We start from the raw sequence: 21,058 nt of genomic DNA, 5'->3' as shown, positions 1-21,058 counted from the left end.
TTTATTGATAGCTAACCTATTGTTGTGGTGGGGATTACAAGCCTCCATCCTCAGTGAATTGGGGCCAAGGCAGGAAGGGAGGAGCAATGTGTTTCATGTCAACAAAACTTTTACTTTAGACCACAGAGTGCTAGTGTTGTCACTTTATTCAGCTGTTAGTTTTTTTAGTAGTAAGGGATATATGAAGGATATCATTTGTATAAGGTAGCCCTACAATTCTAAAGGGGTTGTCCACCTTCAGATGTGTTATTGTGGTGTGTGTTTGTTTGTTTTTGTGTGTATTTGTGGCTTTTGTTATTTTTAGTTTTATATGGGCATAACAATGGGAGTTTATATTTGTTGCTAAATAAAATGTTACATCAAGGCATAATGCTGCAGAAGTTCACTTTATGTGCCGCCTTTTTCCCCACTATGGGCAGGTTCACACCATTTTCCGGACCAGGTCTGGTCCACAAAATGGTGTGAAACTGCCAGTAGTTCCAGTGCATTCCAGACCAGAGAAAATGAGACTTGCAGTATTTTTCTGGTCTGGTCTGGAAAGGACTGCGCTGGTGTGAACAGAGGCCAGAAAAAGCATAGGAATACATTAGTATGCATGTTGGGTCCAGAAACAATCTGGTCTGATCTGGAGATGATCTGAATGGGGTGTAAATGGGCTCTTAGGCAACTCTTAGTTAACGTCCATCTAAAATGTACTTAATTTACCTTCAATTACATGCACATGTGTAGCCTAAAACTGCAGTTTTCATTTTTAGCAAACTATTTTATTGCACCTATATTACTTTAGAAAACCATGCTGTCTAGCTGGACACAAGGGGATCTTGAAGAGGGTGGTTGGGTCCCAGCAATGCTTGTACCTCAGTTTCCACTGATGTGTATGCTGCTGCATTTCCCTCAGTACTGCTTGTGTATTGATTGCAGTGTGCAGTTGGTCACGCGGGTTGTGGCAGAAGATAAGTGCTACATGAAGACAACTGACAAAACAGATGTGACATTGCTGATAGCCCCTCCAGTCACTGTCCTCACACAGTTGCAGTCCATTATCACAGGCTGACAATGCTGCAGTGATTTCTCTTCAGTGGAAATGATGTTGTCATCCATTTTAAAAAAATCTCTAATTTTAATAAATAAAAAGGCTTGGTTTATCCTGTGTTACACAACAGTAGTAGAGGTAGCAAGGGAATTAATTCATGGGTGGGACTCAATGTTGGTAAGCATTAAAGGAGAACTATGAGGTGAGTGCTTTTCACTCACCTCATAGTTCTAGCTGACCTGTGACAATGAGACTGTCACAGGTCGGCTCAGTAGATCGGGAGGTGAGCGAACACATACCGGGTTCGCTCACCTCTCGATCCTGTCACAGCTCTCTGCCGTGATGGGGAGGGACTGGATTCCCCTCTCCTCGCTCCGATCTGCCAGCGCTGACTGGCGGAACGGACTGGGGAGGGGGCGGGTACAGCTGGCTCTGCCTCTAGATAGGCAGAGCCAGCTGTCACTCACGCAGCTGGGCGGATCCCGTCAACTAAGTCGGGATCCGCTCCGGCGCCTCAGTATACCGAGAGCTGTAGCTCGCGGTATACTGAGCTTAGGGTAACGGGAGGACGCTAGTTTGTGTCCTCCCGTTACCCTAAGGAGAACTATGGGGAAAAACACTGACCCCATAGTTCTCCTTTAAAGTAGCATTAAGGTCTGGGTGTTTTTTACCTTTAATGCCTTCTCTGCATTAGGCACCTTTTTTCTACCCCAGTCCCCTCCACACTTAGCTATCAGCTTTGCTCGTCCCCGCCGCCGGTCCAAAGCGATCCTCCGTTCCCCCGAACTTCTGGGTTGCGGGGGGAGGATACTGATGGCAGAGGAGCCATAGGCTCTTTCTGCCATCAAAGAGGGAAGGGGCGTGGCCTGCCACAGGGCTGTGTGTGTCTATGGACGCATACAGCCACTGCGGAAACGAGCGCGCACAGGTGCCTCCACTAGAACGATGGTGGCACCCGAGCAGGGGGTGGCGGGAAAAGCGCTGTGGGGAGCCACTAGAAAACGAGGAATTCGAAACTTGTAACGAAAAAGAGCAACAGCCTCCAGCAGAGGAGGGTCTCAAAGGAGAAATAAAATAGGCTTTAATATCACTTTAAACTCTACATGGCAGATTTTATACTATTGTATTCCTTGGTAAAATATCTGTAGTTTTTTTTGTATTTTTCTTTAAATAAGGGAGATAAAGCATTGCATTTTTCTCATGTTGGAGGTGATGGGATATTCTAAAGCAGGGGTCGGCAATCTCTGGCCCTCCAGCTATGGTGCAATTACAAATCCCATTAGGTACTGCAAGATTCTCACAGCCACAGGCATGACTCCAAGAAGATGTATGATGGGATTTGTAGTTTTACCACAGCTGGAGGGCTGTAGTTTGCCTACCCTAATCTAAAGGAAGAAAGGAGGCACCCCAAACCTAGCTGAGCAGCTCTGAACAATTAAAATAAAACCTTCTGTAGTTAGATATTTAAAATCGCTTTTCAATTTCTCTTGTCCAATTGCTCAAAATCTGTCTTTGTATATAGATGGCAGAAGCTAACAAAAACTTAAAATTAGTGGGCAAGAGGGCAAGGAACCTAAAGGTCAACTCTGGGCTGGCCAAAAATAACTTAATTTATCCCCTGCATATGTAGTATATAATGATCCTTTAGTCTAGGGGAGTTCTAACAGATATGTTCCACAGGATTCCTCTCTGCCAGTTGGGGTAGTGATGGCAGACCAAGAAGCCACTCCCCTTGTCACCATCTCTCCTACTATGGTTGTCACGTATAATTTAAGAGCAGCACCCACCGCTGGTCCTGCATTGTACTTGATGACGTTGATGGCCGCCTCACATTCCAGGGTAAGAGACAAGAAGAGTGAATCACCTTCGGATGCCAGACTGTGGGTTACAGTAAGTATTGCTCTAGATTGCTTAGACCGCCCCCCCTCCCAAGGCAAAATAGAAGGCACACATATTTTGTTTTTTTCTTCTTTAGCAAGACCAGAGTTCAACGTTTATGTGGGTTTACAGGTTCTAGAGGTTCCACTAACAGGCCCACAAGAAAGTAGGAGTTGTGGCCATGATCATGTGTTAAAGTACAGTCACCATTTTTATCCAATGCAGCAATAAAAGCATAGCAAGGGGTCGGTGAAGCACAAAGACATATGCATTACTTTGCAGATATTTGGCAGATAAAACACTATTTTGTAAGGGTTCCAAGTTTGTATTTAGTTGTTTGGCTCAAGTTCTGTTCTTACTGTTAAGCCATGCTGGTATATTCCTGGATATATTCCCCAGACACATCATCATCAAATGAGCATTTGTTCACCACAGGGCTGAATGGTGGGTTATCAGATCACAAAGGGGCAGTACTGCTCAGGTCAGCATTTCAAAGACCCCATTTTTCTTTTCTTGGTGCTAAATCATAGTCTGACCCTTTGAACTGCTGTAGAACAGATATGAGAGTTCAGTTTCTTGGTGGTACCTGAACTCCGAGAAAAAGATTAATGAAAAACTGCATGCTGTTACATCCCATACAATTGTTGTTCTTTAGGGGCTTTTTCTATAAGCCATTAATTATGCATTTTTCTTTTCAGCTGAAAAGAGTATTGCTGGTACTATTTAAGTAGTGTAGACATGAATGAGTGTGTTGCCTGTGAGAAAAGGCTGTGATGGAAGAAGGTATACTGTATGCTTGACTTGTGTGATGTAGACTGGCTCTGGCATAGCAAAGTCCTTTACAGAGATCTTCTCCTAGAACTAGTAAGCCGTACGTGGAATAGGCATTGACCACTTCCACTAGATCCATCTCACACAGCTCTTTTGATTGTTTCAGAGTCCCTTTAAGGTATGAGCAAAGATGAGAGTAGTGTCATTCATTATTCAACTAAATGGCATTTGAAGGAAAACCTGTTTTGATGTAGAGTCTCAATTTGAAGCCATATTAATAAGAACAGGCAGTTCTCACATCTTCAGTCACTTGAAAGGTTCCTCTGTGCATGGTCTGTTTTACCTTTGAAGGTGAACCCCTCCCAAAGCCAAAATGCAATTTTTGTGTGCGAATGTCCATGTGCTCAATAATCCTCTGGGTTCTTCTAGTTTTTATGACTGTGGTGGCCATTTTCTGTCTTCACCACTTCCATTGTAAGGGGGCATTGCTTTTGTATTCTGTTTATAGAGACTAAATCAAGAGGATTAAGGCTACTTTTCTTGATTTCGTAAGGGTTCATGCACACAGATACTGGTTACAGACACACATGCAATACAAGTGGCTTCGACATTGTGTTTCTCTGTGAATGAGACCAGAAACTGAAGTCCACATTTAGTTGTTACAGAGCAGACTGATAAGGTACTGATGTTGAAAGGGCTTCCATGTACAGGCCCCCCTCCAAGTCTTATCTGTTCTTTCCCCTGTACTGCCAAGATATTTGCTGTGTGGCATACTTAGCAGCGTACAGCCTCTTCAAATTCATGTCCAGGACCGGCTCTTCCCGCTCATGCATGCTGCAATCACCATTTAACCCTATGAAGGATTCATACGTCTTTGGGATACATGGAGATTGCAGCATACATGTACTGGAGGAGGCAGAACTGACAGTGAGGATTTTTGAGAAGCGGTATGGTGCCGAGTCGGCCATACAATGAAGAACCTGGCGGAGAGGTGGACAGATAGGTAGAAGACTTGTAGGTGTGCTGGAAATAAACATTGGAGCTCAATGTGTAAGCATACTAAAAGTGCAGTTACACTTATTTCTGTATTTACAGGTTAACCTACCTCTTTGGAATGTGGGAGAAAACCAGAGTACCCAGAGGAAACCCATACAAGCACAAGGAAAACATGCAAATTCCATGGTTGTGTCTTGGCTGGTATTCAAACTGAGGACCCTAGTCAGGAGTGCTTTCCACTGTGCTGCTTGAACACTTGCTTGGACAACAACACAAATCTAATCTTTCAGGTGGACCTACAGTCAAAAAAGACCCCCACTACACTCCTAACCGCACTCCTTTAATATCATAAAAACAAATAGAAGTTGTAAAAGACACATTTGGATTGGCTGGTCAAATAACAAAAAGCCCAAGAATGAGTAATGTGATCTCTGCTGAAGAGGAGGATTGAGCAGCACAACTGACTGGCCCATTTTCTCTATCTGAGATCTGGTGGGCAACGCAAAGGCTTTTGGCTACATGCCTAGATGCCATGGGTTATCAGAGCAGGAAGTTCTGCAAAGCGGCAAAGGTTACAATTTCATGACGTCTAGGGAGCCATGTACGTTCTCTTTAAATGCTTCTTACATACACAATTTTTAAACCCACCACCCCATCACTTTGCTGTACATGTACATTGTGGGACACAGTCCCCTGTAGAATGATTTATTGCTTCTTGGAACACCTACCCAATTATGATTGTAACATGCCAGGAGCAGTGGAGAAAGTAATATCATTAGCCATAAAAATCGACACACTCAATGGGGAAAATGCATTCCAAAGATTCAGGAGTAGCAATACAGAATGCAGTATTTAACAATAAATTCCTTTAGGCCAGTGAAGCTTTAACATGGTTTTAGCCTTGCTGTGGCTGAAAACACAGAGCGTAACCGTTTTTGTCAGAAAATAAGAATTGTTTCCAATTCTCACATAGTTTTTCTATAGGCCAAGTATGTGTAATTGTAAACCAAATCAGTAAAATCTCAAATTTTAATTTGTTAAAGTAATTTTTAAATCAATTTTTATGTATGCACAGATAACATAGCAGGAAGTGAGGGGGACTGGTTTTGACTGTGTTTAGTTAGTTAAAACTAGCATAGTTCCCCCTGAAAATGATGGGCAGGAAAACATCTGTCTACTCTCAAATCTTCAGGTACATCCTTTGTATCTTGTAACCTGGCCAACAGACATAAGTTCAACCTACTGTGGAATTGTTCTGCCTGGTCATTAGGGGAGATTTGGGCTGCCATTACCATCTTCTGGTTCCAGAGTGGAGGAAGCTGATTTGGGACGGATGTCAATCAGGAAGCCGGGCGCTGTGTAATGACGCAGCGCCCGGCATTCTGATTGGCCGGCTTCATGCTCCCTCGGACACTACTTTAAGTGACTTCTGAAAAATAAAAACGAAGATTCACTGAACTTTGACGTGTTTGTCATATTGGTGTGCTGGTGACATCTCCTCATAACAATCTTTGCCTGACGCGGCGCCATCCGTGGTCACTGTGAGCACCCATTTACTCTATGAGAAGTCCGGTGAGGTGTGCTACAGGTGTTTGGACATTCGGCTTCCATGATTTGCCAGCAAGACTGCTCTGGCTGGGTACCGGAGGATGGCCGCTCCTGGCTGCAGAGGCCCCCGAGGGTGACCGGCTGGACATGCCGAGGTGAGAGAGGACAGAGATCCGCACTGCAGAGACATGCTGGATCTTATTATTATGGGGATTCGTATGGGACAGCTTTCTTGTTAATCGGGAAGCCGGGTGGCAAGTCTTTTACATGCTGCCCGGCTTACCGGCTAATTAGGAAGCCAGGTGGCGAGTCATTACACGCCACCTGGCTTCTTGAATGGGACTTCCGGTACTCGGTAATTGGTATCGGCGAGGACCGGGAAAAAGTATCGGTACTCGTACTTGGTACCAAAATACCGGTATTGGTGCATCCCTACTTCCAGTGATCAGTTACACCTGTGCCCCCTAGAGTAGCACTGGATAGCCTGATTCCCAGTGTAGTAGGTTGTAGTTAGTGGTATGAGATGAGGGTCTTGTGCTTCCCAATTTTGTACAAAAAGATTGGAATGTTTAAAATAAACCCTATGTGCTCTCAAAGCCGCCTCTCCTACCCAATGGAAACATTTTGTGGAATCTAAATTGTAAAAGCCAAACTTGCTTATGAGATAAAAACTCAACACTTGCCATTTGTTTTCACTTTAATTTGATATATAGCACCTAGTAAAATGGGTAACACATGAGGCAAAAACAGACGCATTTTAGGTTTTCTCACAAGGAGGTACATAGAGAATTAATTTTCCTGAAGAGAATGTACAGTGGTGGAATTCATATTTCCTTTATTAGGTTTGCGACTAAAAAGTAACCTCTACATTTTTTAATTCAGGTATATATAAAATATTGTGTGGAAGTATTTTGTGTTCATTTATCCAGCCATGCTTCATGCAGCCATCCAGGTCATGCTTTAGTCTCCTTTGCACATGTTTTCCTGTACCTACTTAGCACCTGTTTTGTAAGAACCCAATTTAAAGAGCTATAATTAACAAATGCAAATATCATTTATTTAATAAAGTCATAAGGGAGTCAGGAGTCATAAGGAACTCTGTCCAAGTCTTCATTCGGACTGTTGTGCTCATAACCCATAGTCCTTAGCCATGCATGCCATTTTTATTTATAAAACAATTTTTTTGTATATTAAAAAACCATTAAAATTAAGAAAATACAACAAATAAAACCATTAACCCAAAAGCATTATGGTTTCCCTTTTTATATCTTATATTTAATCTCCCTAACTGCAGGGGTTTGTTTGTTTTTTATTTAGGTCACATGGAGCATCAGACATTTGGATATGTTGTTTCTTTCCTTGTTTGTATGTAACAATCTCCAGATCCTGTGTCATTTCTAAACTATCAGGAGAGGAGTCTGGGGATCAGGTTGAAGAGATGGAAAGAGGAGGGGTAGAAGCTAGAGAGATGGGACTCTTAATAACTCAAGGGAAGCTATGCAGCAGCTGTCAGACAGATAGAGGCAAATACACGGTGAACCTTTTGGGTACCCAAATCAGCAGGTTTATTGTTTGGCATGACTAGTAATTAAATGTTTTGTTTTGATACTTTAATGGGGCACCAGGGTCTTTTGTCTGTGGCTTGCAAGCTCATTGTACATAGTTACATACATTTTCCTGTATATTTAAACTCTGTTGCATCAAAGCAGGCCGTCTTCTGACCAGCACCCTCTAAAATGCCTGCGTAGGCTTTATCAATAAGTAATCTTTATTAAAGAAAAAAGAAAATACAAGATCAGTAAAATGTAAGCGGATAATATCCATGATCAGTGCCAGGTGCTTCCCGCTGGCTCTTAAAACAACACTATCAATCACTGCATATTTTTACATTCATTTTCATAGCTGAAATTGACTTGTGCATTTCATACCGCCAGGGATTTTTTTTTTTTCCCCCCATCCATACGTTATGCAAGCTTCGTTCTCATGAGCTGAGGATCCAGCTTTATTTTCAGACCAGACTTTTCTTCAGTGGTTGAGCAGGAATCGCAGTAAATTAAATACCAAACACAGGGGAGGTAATGAAAGGCAGATACTCTGATGCTTATTTAATAAGATGCAAAGAGCAATATTGTACAGTAAGCCATGGCTATCAATCAGTTCAGCTTTCACTGTTTTACAGCAGACAGCGCAACGAAAGACGATTGGCGCTATGGGCTGCAGTATATTGCTGTCTTATTTAGAGGAAACTTGCTGGAGGATCGGACAGGGGAGGGGGGAATCCCTGCAGGGAGCCGTGAGTGACAGCCACGGCTCTCACCAGGGAGATGATCGTGAAGTGAGCGAGCGACGGTGTGTGTTCGCTTACTTCCCGATCTATTGAGCCGACGTGTGACAGTTTCATTGTCACACGTCGGCTCGAACAATGAGGCTGAGTGATTTTCACTCACCTCATAGTTCTCCTTTAAGAAACCATTTGCAAAGAGAAATATGAAGACTGGCTTTGCTGACTATGTCCTGGAAATGCCTAGTTACATGGCTAGTCTTCAGAATTTACTCCCCAGCTCAGACGAAACATGCAGTTAAAGCCTCTTGACTGACCAGGTGAGTGAATCAGAAAATGTTGAAGCCATAGAGTTAGCATAGCAGTGAGGCAAGCAGCCTGAGCTGGTAAGCAATTTAATTACTGGAAGGCTGGATTGCCATCTAAACGAACACTTCTTTCATTTTTATTAATGGCAGCCTGTACCCTGTTTAAAACAGCTAACAACTTATCTTAGTGGGGGTGAGCTCTTGACATAATGTGCACCGCATACTTGCACGTTATGTCATATGTACTTACTGCTGTGCTGTTCTCTGATGATGACGGGTCCAGAATCTGCCTCTGCTTCATCTCCTGACGTTTTTGCTCCTTTTTGGTCAGTAGAATGAAAAATCCAGAAAACAGGCATTTTTCAATTTGAATACCATTGCGATGGGTTGGAACCTTGTGTTTCTATTGCTGTGTATGGCTCTTTGAGGTGATTGCCCCCTCACTTAAACAAGGAAAAAGCTTAGTGAGGACACTAATTCCTAGTGAAAAGTTAAAGGGGAGTTCACATCCATATCATGTTTTTTTGAACAACCCAAAAGTGTTATAACTCCAATATTGTAATATACAGTATATGCTGTTGATGCCTAACTCCAGCCAATATTTTTTCTGTTTTGGATACCGTGTGGAGGAGTTGAATTTTCTGTTTTTGTTTCTGGTTTTTATGTCGGTCTGTGACCACCTTTGGGAGATTTGTCATCACTTCCTGTCTGCGTTACCCAGACATAAAATATGGAGGTGCGAGCGTCATTGGAACTGAAAGGCATGGATAAAAATAACTTGATTGTGAGATATTCTAACCCATCCTCCCCTGCTAAAATTGTGCTTTTGATGTGGTCTGCGCCCACATTGGAAAGTCAAATTCCGATAGCCTGTCCTTGCTATTAAAGAAACTGTGGCAATAAAAACCTGACACAGGTTTTAACCCAACCCTGCTCTAGCCGAAGTAAAACAAAATGTTTTGCCTGCAGTTGGGCTCTGACTGTGTGAAGATATGAGTGATAATAAACATTTCATTGGTAAACATTGGTCATGCCAAACATGACCCTGTAAAGATGCAAGATTTTAAAGCTATAAAAACAAAGGCAAATACGTTAGCCACATTCTGGGCTGTGGTCATTTTTATCCCATTTGATTGGTTACTGTTGTGGAACTGTCAAAATCTTTGGAATTGGGTTTAGGAGCTATGGAGGCACAGGTCTCTTAACTTGATGCTCCATGATATGCTTGGCTCAGTGTATATCCTCCAGCTATGTGATCACATTCTGACAGGAAAACACAAATCCTGCTGCATTTGGCATCTTTATCTGTGAAATGGTTTAGGAAGGGAGGGGGAATAAATCTGCAGGCAAAATAGCAAACCTCTTTGAGGTTTTATATCCTGTGACAGGAGCCGGCGCTATAGAGGAAACATCGGCTTATGCGGCTCTGCTCCTTGCGCTGCCACCTCGCTTCCTCTAGCGCTGGCTTCACTGGCACTGCTGATTCTCCCCTGCAGCCCTTCAAGTTCCCCCTTATGCCACCACCGGCCTTGGGAATGGTCACAACTAGGTCTTATTTTCGGGGTAGGTCTTATCTTTTAGCAATTCCCAAAAATGGTACTAGGTTTTAATTTTGGGGTAGGTCTTATTTTTGGGGAATATATAAATAAAATATATTCCTGGTTCTTCTGCTGAACCCTGTGATCCCAACTGTAGATCTCCACATCACTGCTGGACACAACCAAGTTTAAATAAAACTATAAATTGTATAGTATTCTTTGTTTCACAGTAGCACCAATTTAGAATTGTAATGAGCAATAATTAACACTTGCATGAAGTATTTGACTTGTAATGGTAATGTTTTATATTATTTTTGTTAGAAGATGGAAGTTCTGTGCATGCTTAATACTCAGAGAAGAACAGAGGGAATACATTGGCTTTTTAATTGTGTGTGTTTCCACCGTTTGACCTATTGTCTGTGCAATTCAATGAAAAACAAACTGGAATCTTTTTTAAAGTGGGGACAAATAAATATAAAACACTTACAACAATGTGGTTACATGAATATGCACACCTTTAAACTAATACAATACTTTGTTGAAGCACTTTGGATTCTATGACAGCATTCAGTCTTTTTAGGTAGGAGTCTATCTGAATTTTACATCTTGCCTTGGAAATCGTGGCCGACGCTTTTTCCCCAAACTTTTTAAAAATATTTTTAATTATGCTATTTAATGGTTTTTTTTGTTTACTGTTAGCGGCGTAAGGGAAATATCAGGGGTCTAAACAGACCCCTGATATTTCCCTTTTAAAAAGCGATTGAGGACACAGAGTCCCAAATCTCTTTTTTTTTCTGCAGCCTCTGTTATGAATGAACGGGAAGCCTGTATACTGAGTGCTTCAATCCATTCATAAACTGAGAAGATAGTATCAGTTACTATGTCCACAATCATGAATGAACTGGAAGTGATGTATAGCACATCCTGTTCATTCGTAACTGGGGACACAGTAAGCGTACTATGTCCTCAGTTACTTGCAAACACTCAGCAATCCGCTTGGATGTACTCCGCTCTCCATCCTGACTACTCTGCCTGACACAAGCGGGGCAGTTCGGGAGGAGAGCTTGGCCTCCAATGACAGCTGATAGCGGTCTCCTCCCTCTGCATCCTGACATGCTCTCTCCTCCCTGCTGGGCGCCGGTTTGCCCCCCCCCCCTCCAAACCCTGCTGCCTCTGCTGATACAGGCCGGTGAGAGCAGTGGGTATTGGAGGGGACACAGACTGCCACCCAGCGGGAAGAAGAGAAGCTAGGAATGCATGTTCAGCCGTTTTATTACTAATGGCATTTTGCCCCATAGTACCATTTTCAGGTTGTGTGTGTATGACTCATTGAAAACAATTCACTCCCCATGTGGTTAATATCTTGTATGTGCAGTTAAGCAGAATAATTGTATCAGCTCATATGTTGCCTCTCGTGGCTGACCTACAAATCTCTGTTTAGTATGATAACAAAGAAAGTTTGTGGAAGTCACATGAATAATTTAAACACTTCAATTATATTTCAAATATTTACCTACTGTCAGTACATTATATATGTTCCCTTTAAAAGTAATCTTGAAAATAAAAACCTTTTATTCACTTTTGCTTAGGCGCAAAGTGTAGGCATTCAGCAACCACTCAGAATGAAATCAGATTACACCAGGCTTTGCATTTGGCACAATACTTTAATCTACCATTTTAATTAAACCTAGATATATAACATTTTCCATTTCAGTATGTCATTACATGCTGTGTTTGCTCCTGCCACCTTTTTGGTCTCGTGTTGTTGGTGTTAGAGATGACATATGGCCAGCTGACTAGCGGCCGTTGGCTGTTTTTCTAATTGGCATATAGCCTTGCAAGGGTGCAGTCAGAAGCATGCAGTGAGTGGGGCCAGACTCCTTATATCACTACATGACATATCTTATGCTTTTACACATATACAGAAAAACAGACAGTAAAATGTCTATTTCCAAAAGGTCTGTTTAAGGTGCTTCCATAAATTATGTTCAGTGTAGTAGTGTTGTAGAAAGGTATTTGATTTACTTTCTGACATTTAAACTAGTTTCACTCCTCCCTATGAGATATGACTCACATTTTTATTCCTCTAGAACATGACTCAGATGAAAAATACTTATCGTATTAAAGATGTGTGGGTGGGACTGCATAGATGCATAGGGCATAAGGTTCCTGCTAGATGATTGATGTAGTGACCTATGGTTTTTTTTTTTCTTTTCTTTCTTTAATTCTAGATCTCAGACCACTGCCTGATGTAGCCATGACGGGAAACTGCACACGGGAATGTACAGAATATGGACACTCTGACACTTGCTGGATGCCTGGCCAGCCATCACCCACTCGCAGGCCCAAGAATGCCCTCAAGCTCTCCACTTTTGTGCCTTACCAAGACAAGGGGAGTCAAGAGCAAATTGGCAATGGCAACCCTAGAATTCCAGAGGACCGCATCGGAGGCAACAATAACAGCACCACCAAAATGGCTAACATTCAGCTGTTACCGACTTATAGTGCCTTTACCAGTAACAGCCATGAGTCATGTTCGGACTCCCCTTTGGAGGAAATCCCACTAACCCAAACGGCTGATTTCCAGCACGCCACCACTCCTTCATCCCAATCTGCCAAGCGGGAGATATATCTGTGAGATTCACTTGACCCATTTTTTTTTTTTCCCCCGCATGGATTGAAGTCAAAAGGACCAAGAGAAGAATTTGGGAGATAAAGACCTAAACCAAGCTAACTTTTAAATGAAGGAGAAAAAAATTAGAGGTGGACAAAGGACAACACAGTGCTTTATGGTCCATGCAACTGCTTCTAGGCTTGCGCCTACATTAATTTCTAGTGTTTTATTTTTGTTTTTCTTTCCAGGTTTATTTTATTATACTGATGTAAAGTTTCAAACCACCCTCTACATAGACAATTCATTGTTATAAAGGTCAGAACTGGATTTGGAGAGGGGTGGGGGGAGTTTTTTTAAGGTATAGTTTTTATATATGTAAAAAGGGAGCTTGCATTTTGGTTTCTCGTGCTCAAAGAGGGAAACCTCAAAGCAAAGGAGGACTTTATAAGCCATTCCGGTTCTGGTTTCAGTTTGGAAAAGTCTGAAAAAGTTCTTGGTGCTCTTCTGGTACGTAGGTTTGAATGTCCTCATTATTAAGAAAAAGCCGCTTCTTTGTGATAACTGAAGTGGGTGTAGGCTTCTGATTTTCCGCTGTGCTATTTAAACCTAGAGTCCTTGCCGTTTTTTCTACGCGTTTGTGGGTATAGGAAATTTTTACATCTGGCGCTAGGCTTTGTAACGAAAAGAAAAACACAAGGTCATACAATTATCTATATTCCAAGCTTTCTTGAAGATTCCATTCTAGTGCGCACGCCTCTGGACTCCAAATTCCTTTTAATTATCCGGTACCAAGTCGTTTTTCATTTTACATTTGGGATACCTTTTACCAGAAATATTTTTGATATTTAATCTAAAGCTTAAAGTTTTTGTTTTTTTTGGTCTAAAATAAACTTCTTAAAAACGGCATGCAGATTTCAAAGTTGAAATTTTTATTTTTCTTGATAACCAAGCAGTTTCCTGGTATATAGGTGGTGACTGCTGTGTTAGGGTCCAAATACTATCAACAGTGCTTGTTTAGAAAAAGAAGGTACATGCATCTGGTGTTCGTTAAATGGTGTCCACGTGTCTATTTTTTAAGCAAACAAATAAATTATATGCCGTTATTTAAAATTCACAATAATTTTATGCACATTTTTTTTTCCATTTGGTTTATTGCATGCTAATTTTTAAGTAAGGACTGCTCACATGTGAGCCTAATTTTGGTTGAGGATAGCCAAGTGCCAGAGGATGCTCCCTCAGGTGTGTGATACAAGATGGCTTGGTCAAAGTAGTTCTGTGAATCTTAAAAAGGGGCCGTCAACCAATAGGAGGAGGGGGGATAACATATGCCAAAGGTGCCAACTGAATGAGTATGGATGTTTGCAATGGAAGCCTGAAGGGGACCAAACTGTATTCTATCTGCATATCCAACTTATCAATACAGGGTAAGCTGCGACTGACCTTTTCATGTAGACTTCTGTAAATACAATCCCTTTTGAATGATGATTAAGTCTGCCTGATTTCAGCTTTTAATGTTGCAAATACCCTTTATTATTATTTATTTTGTTCTGCACTCTCCAAAGTGGTCGAAAGAAGATTTGGCACTTTGGCAACGAGAGCTTGTAGGTTCTTTCTTTTCTTTTATGTTGGTGGCATTACTTCCTGTGCTCAACTACAGGAGATAGGAAAGCTCGTCTCTGGAGCAGAAAGGTTAAGTTCCCCTATGTGAATTCCTGTCAAATGATGATACATACTAATTTGCACATAATTGGCCTAGATTTGCTAAGTGAAAGTTGCTATTTTTTAATGTGACTCTTCACCTGTGAATTGCACCACAGTCTTCACTGAAACTGATTTAACAAGGTTGTTTCATACGGTTTTTAGCTAAAAAAATATATTTAGCACTTTTGCTGGAGGATTAAAAAAAGAGCAAACTTCACTCAAGTCAAATCTAGATAAAATGTCAAGGGTTTTAACCTACGAATCGAAACTGGCTGTCGATATTCATATGCCAGTTGCCAATGACTTATATTTTTTTTTTTGGAGGGGGTGATGTTCGGAATTCATTTTTGTACCATTTTATAACATTGTGTGCATGTGGAAAAAGTAATAAAAATGTTTTGCATTTGAGACTACTGACATTTTAAAGGACCTGTACTTCATTTGTACCCACGAGGCATTGTTTTACACTGGTCAGTTTACATTGCGTGCAGGCTCTGTGTTCATGTTATACTCGGCCATTAAAACCATAGAATTGTTATATACACACGATAGAAGCCTATATCTTGTTGAATTATAATATTGTACTCATTTGAGCCATTTCGTATAAGCAAGATAAGCCTCATTAATGATGGCGTGCCATTGGTTATTGACACTCTATTTTTTCATTCACGTTTATTGGTTTGTTTTTGATGTTTTAGACATGTACACATCTTTAATAGTTTTGCACTAGAACTGTACAGATTTTTACACGGTTATTTACTGACATATGGGCTTATTTACTAAGGACGTGGTGTACAGTAACCAACATTAACCAGCCAAATTGCATCTTTCAGTTAAAGTAGTAAGAACAATGAAATGTGGCTTGGAGGTTGATTGGTGTAGTTCTCCCGATAGTTACTGCACTTTATGACTCTGCCTTTATTAAGCTCCTATAGTACAATAATGTAAATGTCAGCATTAAGCATTTTCCAGGATTCATTTTTTTTTCTGATGTTAAAACATGCATTTGGTGGGTTGCTAAAAGTTGCTGAGTGTTTTGCTGTCTTTAAAGGAGAACTATGAGGTGGGTGATTTTCAGTCAACCTCATAGTTCGAGCCAACGTGTGACAATGAAACTGTCACACGTCGGCTCAATAGATAGGGAAGTGAGCGAACGCATACCGTCGCTCACTCACTTCTCGATCATGTCCCTGCAGAGAGCCGTGACTGCCACTCACGGCTCCCTGCAGGGATTCCCCCCTACCTTGTACAAATCTTCAAGCACTGACTGGAGAACAGGAGAGGGCGGGTACAGCTGGCTCTGCCTCTAGATAGGCAGAGCCAGCTGTCACGCAGCTGGGTGGATCTCGACAGTAATGTCGGGATGCGTCCTGGCTGCGGCGGTCTCAGTATACCGCGAGCTGTGGCTCGCGGTATACTGAGCTTCGGGTCATGGGAGGACGCTAGTTTGTCCTTCTATGACCCTTAGGAGAACTATGGGGAAAAACACTTACCCCATAGTTCTCCTTTAAACACCCTTCAAAATATGCCATGGTTGGCCTCAAGCCTTGCAAGTATCTTAAAGAAGGTTACTTGTGTCTCTTATAGCTGCATCTGACTCTTCCTTTTAGTTTTCTAACCATCACTGGAGAAGTCAAAGCTGGAATGTGAATGGTTCATTTCAGACTCTTTTTATAGATGAGGTCTATTGTGTTCTATGGCAAATTTAAAAATAATATACAGATCTCACTGAAAAGTTTAACAACTATGGACTGTCCATCTAGCATCTGTTGCATAGAGAGATAAATACTGTAGTCTCCCATTTGCACAATACTTTGCTACTTAATGTTCAAGAGTACCTTTTATCCACAGACAGGCAGCCATTTTTGTAGGCTGTAGTAATGTTCATAATAACATATAACTTTACTAGTAACAAGGCCTAGAGACATTATGGACTGCATTCTGACGAATACAGATTCAAAGTAGTAAATACCTGTTTGTGTTTAGTGTAGTCAGAGCTCACCATAGAGAGGTAAGCTACAGTATGTGTTCATAAACAAAAAGAAGACACCGTACTGTATGGGGGGAAACAGAGTTGGGGATAGTTTTATTGCCTTGATTAGGATTACAAGCAGCATAAAAAACTTTAAGATGCACAGGAAATGAAACAAGATGCTAAATTCTGTGTCAAAGGCCAACAAGTAACTAACCTTTAAAAAATGTTTCCTTATAACTGGATGTTGTCCATTGTGATGGTTTTATACCACGCAGGATGAGTTGGATGTTCTCTTTGTCTTGTTTTTTTTTCAGCTCAAGAGGAGAGCTAGGTTCCACCCTGAAATCTAGGCCTGGGGTTTAGGTCCTATATTCTGAATTTGGGTTCTCAAGATTGTCAATTTTTTTTTAGCACCCTAGAACAAGAAACAATTGCCATCAGTTGTTGGGGATCAGCTTATAAAAAAAGTGAGCATTTCCCAGCAACAGGTTATCCGCTACTCTTCCACAGAGGCTCCTAAAGCCGTTTTGGGAAAGCTGTGTTACAGTGAGACACAGTGCTTTCTTCTAGGTACGATCACATAGAACACATCATTGATAGGGGTAATTCGGAGCCACAATGCAAAAACAAAATGTGGGCTTCATCCATCAGCTCATGATGAAAACCCTTCATCACACAGTGCTTTTTAAGGAGAATTGAGATGCAGAGTACCCTGTACTAAACTATTTAGAACCACTAGTTATTTTGCGCCCAAACCTTCATGGGCCCTAAAAACCTAAATTGGAATCTTCCACTGCCTCTATATCTGATATCCTGCTCTGTCCACCCTACACATTCAAGGGTCATTTTGTTATGTATATGTATATCTCACAGTATGTAGAGCCAAAATAGTGATATTGTTTTTGAAATCTGTGAACCAATTCCAAGCTTTTGTGCACCATGTTAAGTTAAAATAACTCAGGCATATACTCCGTTTTGTCTCTTTGGGTCTTGGTAAGGATCCACAAATCATGTGCTTCCTCATCCATTAGCTCATGCTGCATAGGGTTAAGTCTCTGCTGCTTTTTAACTTTTTAGCACATTTTGCCTGTTGTAAAGATCATTTTTCATAAATGCACTGCCAGTTTGGAGCCTTCGGGCCTTCGTTATGAAGCGTTCTTCCTATCTTGTTTGTTTCTGCTTGGTTGAGAGAGTTGTGCTGGAAGATGGTGGCACACTCCATTCTTAGCTAGCAACTGACGGGAGCCGGTGTTAAAGCCAAGTGTTGCTGCAGCGTGATAAAATATGACACTGACAGGTTAATCTCTAACACAATTCTCTGCCATGGTAGATTCTTCACTGCTGTCTCCCATTCACTTCCAATCTAATTCTTTTCTCACCTTTGTTTGCCCCAATGTTTCCTGTGTTAGACAGTGGGGGCCTTCAACTGTTCTTGCACACATAATTGTTGCTGTATTTTTAATAGGGGTGAACATGTTTGCAGTTTTTTTTTAAAAATCAATTTTTTTCCTGCAGTTATTCTTGACATTTAAGGTGCGATCGATTGAACAAGGTTGGAATATTTGGACATCTTGGTGTCGTTGGCACCTTAAGACACTTGAACTCCTCGGGCTTTTGACAGGTACAGAGCTCAGGCTGTGACAGGTACATAGTGTAGAAAGAAACTTTGCTTTGACAAATAAGTGGAGATGGTACACATGTAATTGGCTTCCTTTTTGGCTCAAGCCTTGTTTGCAGGACATGCAGAGCATTATGGAAGATTTTTGTCTGAGTCTAGCCCTGTAACACTGCCATTCTAATTGCTAAAGTTATCCTTTTTTCCATATTGTAAAGGTTCATAACATTTTCTGATGCTTCAGAAATGTAATATAACAACTGCCTATTGTAAGGGAACGGCTATTTATATACTTCTGCTATGTTGTCATTTGAATTATGAATAGAGGTCTTGCATGTTAGGCTTAGTGAAGAATGTAGGGTCTGATTCAGAGCACACAATCTTGGGATTAATTGCTGGTTCCTTAACCAGCCCATTAGCACCACAGCATTGTGCTAAACACATGGGATCTGTGCGTTTAGCACACTCGAGTGTGCTAGTGCATTGCACTGCCATCCATTCTCAATGGCACCTATTGGCCGGCATTGCAGTGCAGCATTTGGTGCAGTGATAAAAAAAAAAGTAGTGTATGCATTACTTTTATCACCACAAACGCTATTGCAGCACCCTGCAGAGCCAACAGGATCTGTGTTGAGGTGCCATTGATAATAAATCGCAATGATCTTGCACACAAGTGTGTGATAGCTTGCTCTGTGTGAAATTTGCACAGATTCACTGCATTTTGTTCATCATTGTGGTGTGAATGGGCCTTTTAAACGCTCATCATGACACACAGCCATAATGCTTAAAAGATAAATTGTATGGAAGCATAAGGTTCTGTGGCTGGTGTTTTTACATGTCAAACCCCATGTGATAGTTTTTTTTTTGTTTTTTTAGATTCCCCAGTAATACAACCCACCGACATTCCTCTTCTTTTTTTTTCTTGTACCCCTAAAGAGGCAGAGTTGATTTGGCTTTGTCTAAATAATCCTTAAATTCCCAATTTTACATATATCAAAGAGCAAAGGTATCATTTTATAGCTACTGTCCTGCTTGGCGTTTTGCCCAAGAATATTATTAAATGTTTTTTTGGGGGGGTGTCATATCTTCAAAATCTGGAAATATTCTGTTTGTGAAGATACGTTCACATAGGAAAGCACTTTGACAATTTCTAGGTTTGTTATCTTGGTAGGCTGTACCCATCCCATGGATTTAGGCTTTTTGATACATATATGGATTATTTTTAAAAGAAAAAAAGGGGTCAGTGCCAATGTTTATAATCTTAAATGGAAACAAAAACAATGTAAAGTTTAAGTTGAATAGATAAGTGTTTAGTCCTCAAGAACCACTAACCATCCATTTAGTACTGCCTTCCAGACAGGTACTATATATATTTAAATCTTAATTTTTTCACCTGTGATGGCGGGAAGAAAACAGGAAACCATGCACTGAGTGGAACTTGATTTAGGGAGCACAAAAATTCACACTTCCAATCTTTGCTTTGCAAATTTATGTTACAAATTTAATGACGCAAGTAGAACAGCCATAAAAAATACACAGGTTGAAAACTTGGCCTTTTCTGTACTTTACGAAAGATGCAATTATGCTAATTTACCTCTTAAAGTAACAGAATTTTGAGTTGTGTGTTAGAAGTAAAAACGCTTTAAAAAAACATACACACAGTTTTGAAGTAAAATAAGTGCAAAAAAAGCCAGTTTTTCTGTCTGTATTGATTAAATGTACTATACAAAAACATTTACACTGATCCACAGCACAAGAATCCATGCCTTGTTTTGTGACAAGTCTGTCCCCTGCAACATGCAATAGAGTTGGTTCAAAAACGGTTTTCAGGCCTACATAGGATAGAATTTTACATTTAAAGCCTGCACTATGGTAACACACCTTTTGTATTGTTTTTGTTTGTTTCTTTCGTGGACAAATACCAAAGGTAAGAACATTAAAGTGATGGTAACTTGGACCCAAAGTGGCTACATGGGGCAGGGTAGTCTGATGCAGAATGCAGAGTTTTACAAAAACCCACAAAACACAAATGTATAAAAGACAAAAAATAATAAAAAGCCTGTTTTTTAGATTTTAGTGTTGATTCTATTTGCTCCCGATCTATTGAGGCGTTGACAATGTTAGGTGTTCACCGTGTATCCAACAATGGAAAGGGGCTAACACAAAAATTTAATTTACTTGCTTGTGATGCTGCCTTGTTTTGTACAGTTTTATGTACATGAAAGTGTTGCTTTTTAATATATAAACCTTTAAAGAAATATATATAAAAAATTCCCAAACAAAAAAAAAAAACTTGATTGAAATTACTATGGCAAAGTATGTAACTATTTTTAAAATGGGTAAATTAATATGTATAATCAGAAGCTTATTGTCGAATTTTTCTCGATTTATAAATATTTGATGTATTTTTTTTTTTCCCCCAAGTGACCCGAACCTTGACCTTTCTCTCTGGGAAGTTTTTCTATCTTCTCTTCCAGTTTTAATTTCATAATTTTTATTTTTAAATTCTATTATTTGTTGTTCATATTTTAAAAAAACCCTCGGCCCTGTTTTTATTTCACTATCCCCGTGAGCACATTGTTTTCTTTAGGTTGTTCCCTGTTTAATTGTTTCAGCATGACAAGAATAAAACAAAATGTGGTCTGTCTATTACCGTTTTTCCTTTTCAGATACATGAAAATATTTCTGTTCTGTTTGCCGAGCTGTCAAATAAAGAATTCCATTGTAATTATACTTCAAAGAGCCTCCTATTGACTTGTGTTGTGTCTAATTTTGTGTATTTTACATGGTTTGAGGGATA

General features: G+C 40.6%; 1 protein-coding gene across 3 annotated transcripts in view; it reads left to right on the top strand.

Moving 5' to 3' along the window:
* The window catches only part of PCDH1 (protocadherin 1), a 215,745-nt gene extending 201,957 nt beyond the window's left edge, over positions 1–13,788 (top strand). For 2 of the 3 annotated variants that reach the window (XM_018568115.1, XM_018568117.1), the window contains exon 5: positions 12,585–13,788. In XM_018568115.1, coding sequence (XP_018423617.1) covers positions 12,585–12,991 — 407 coding nt within the window. In that variant the 3' untranslated portion in view covers positions 12,992–13,788. The remainder of the gene's footprint in view (positions 1–12,584) is intronic. The other variant, XM_018568118.1, reaches the window with a different exon arrangement.
* The last annotated feature ends 7,270 nt before the right edge of the window (positions 13,789–21,058 follow it).

Source organism: Nanorana parkeri, unplaced genomic scaffold (genome assembly GCF_000935625.1).
Source record: "Nanorana parkeri isolate BGI_ZX_2015 unplaced genomic scaffold, ASM93562v1 scaffold1140, whole genome shotgun sequence".
Classification (NCBI taxonomy): Eukaryota; Metazoa; Chordata; class Amphibia; order Anura; family Dicroglossidae; genus Nanorana; species Nanorana parkeri.
Note: the sequence above shows the minus strand (reverse complement) of the source record. Positions and strands in the feature narration are given on the sequence as shown.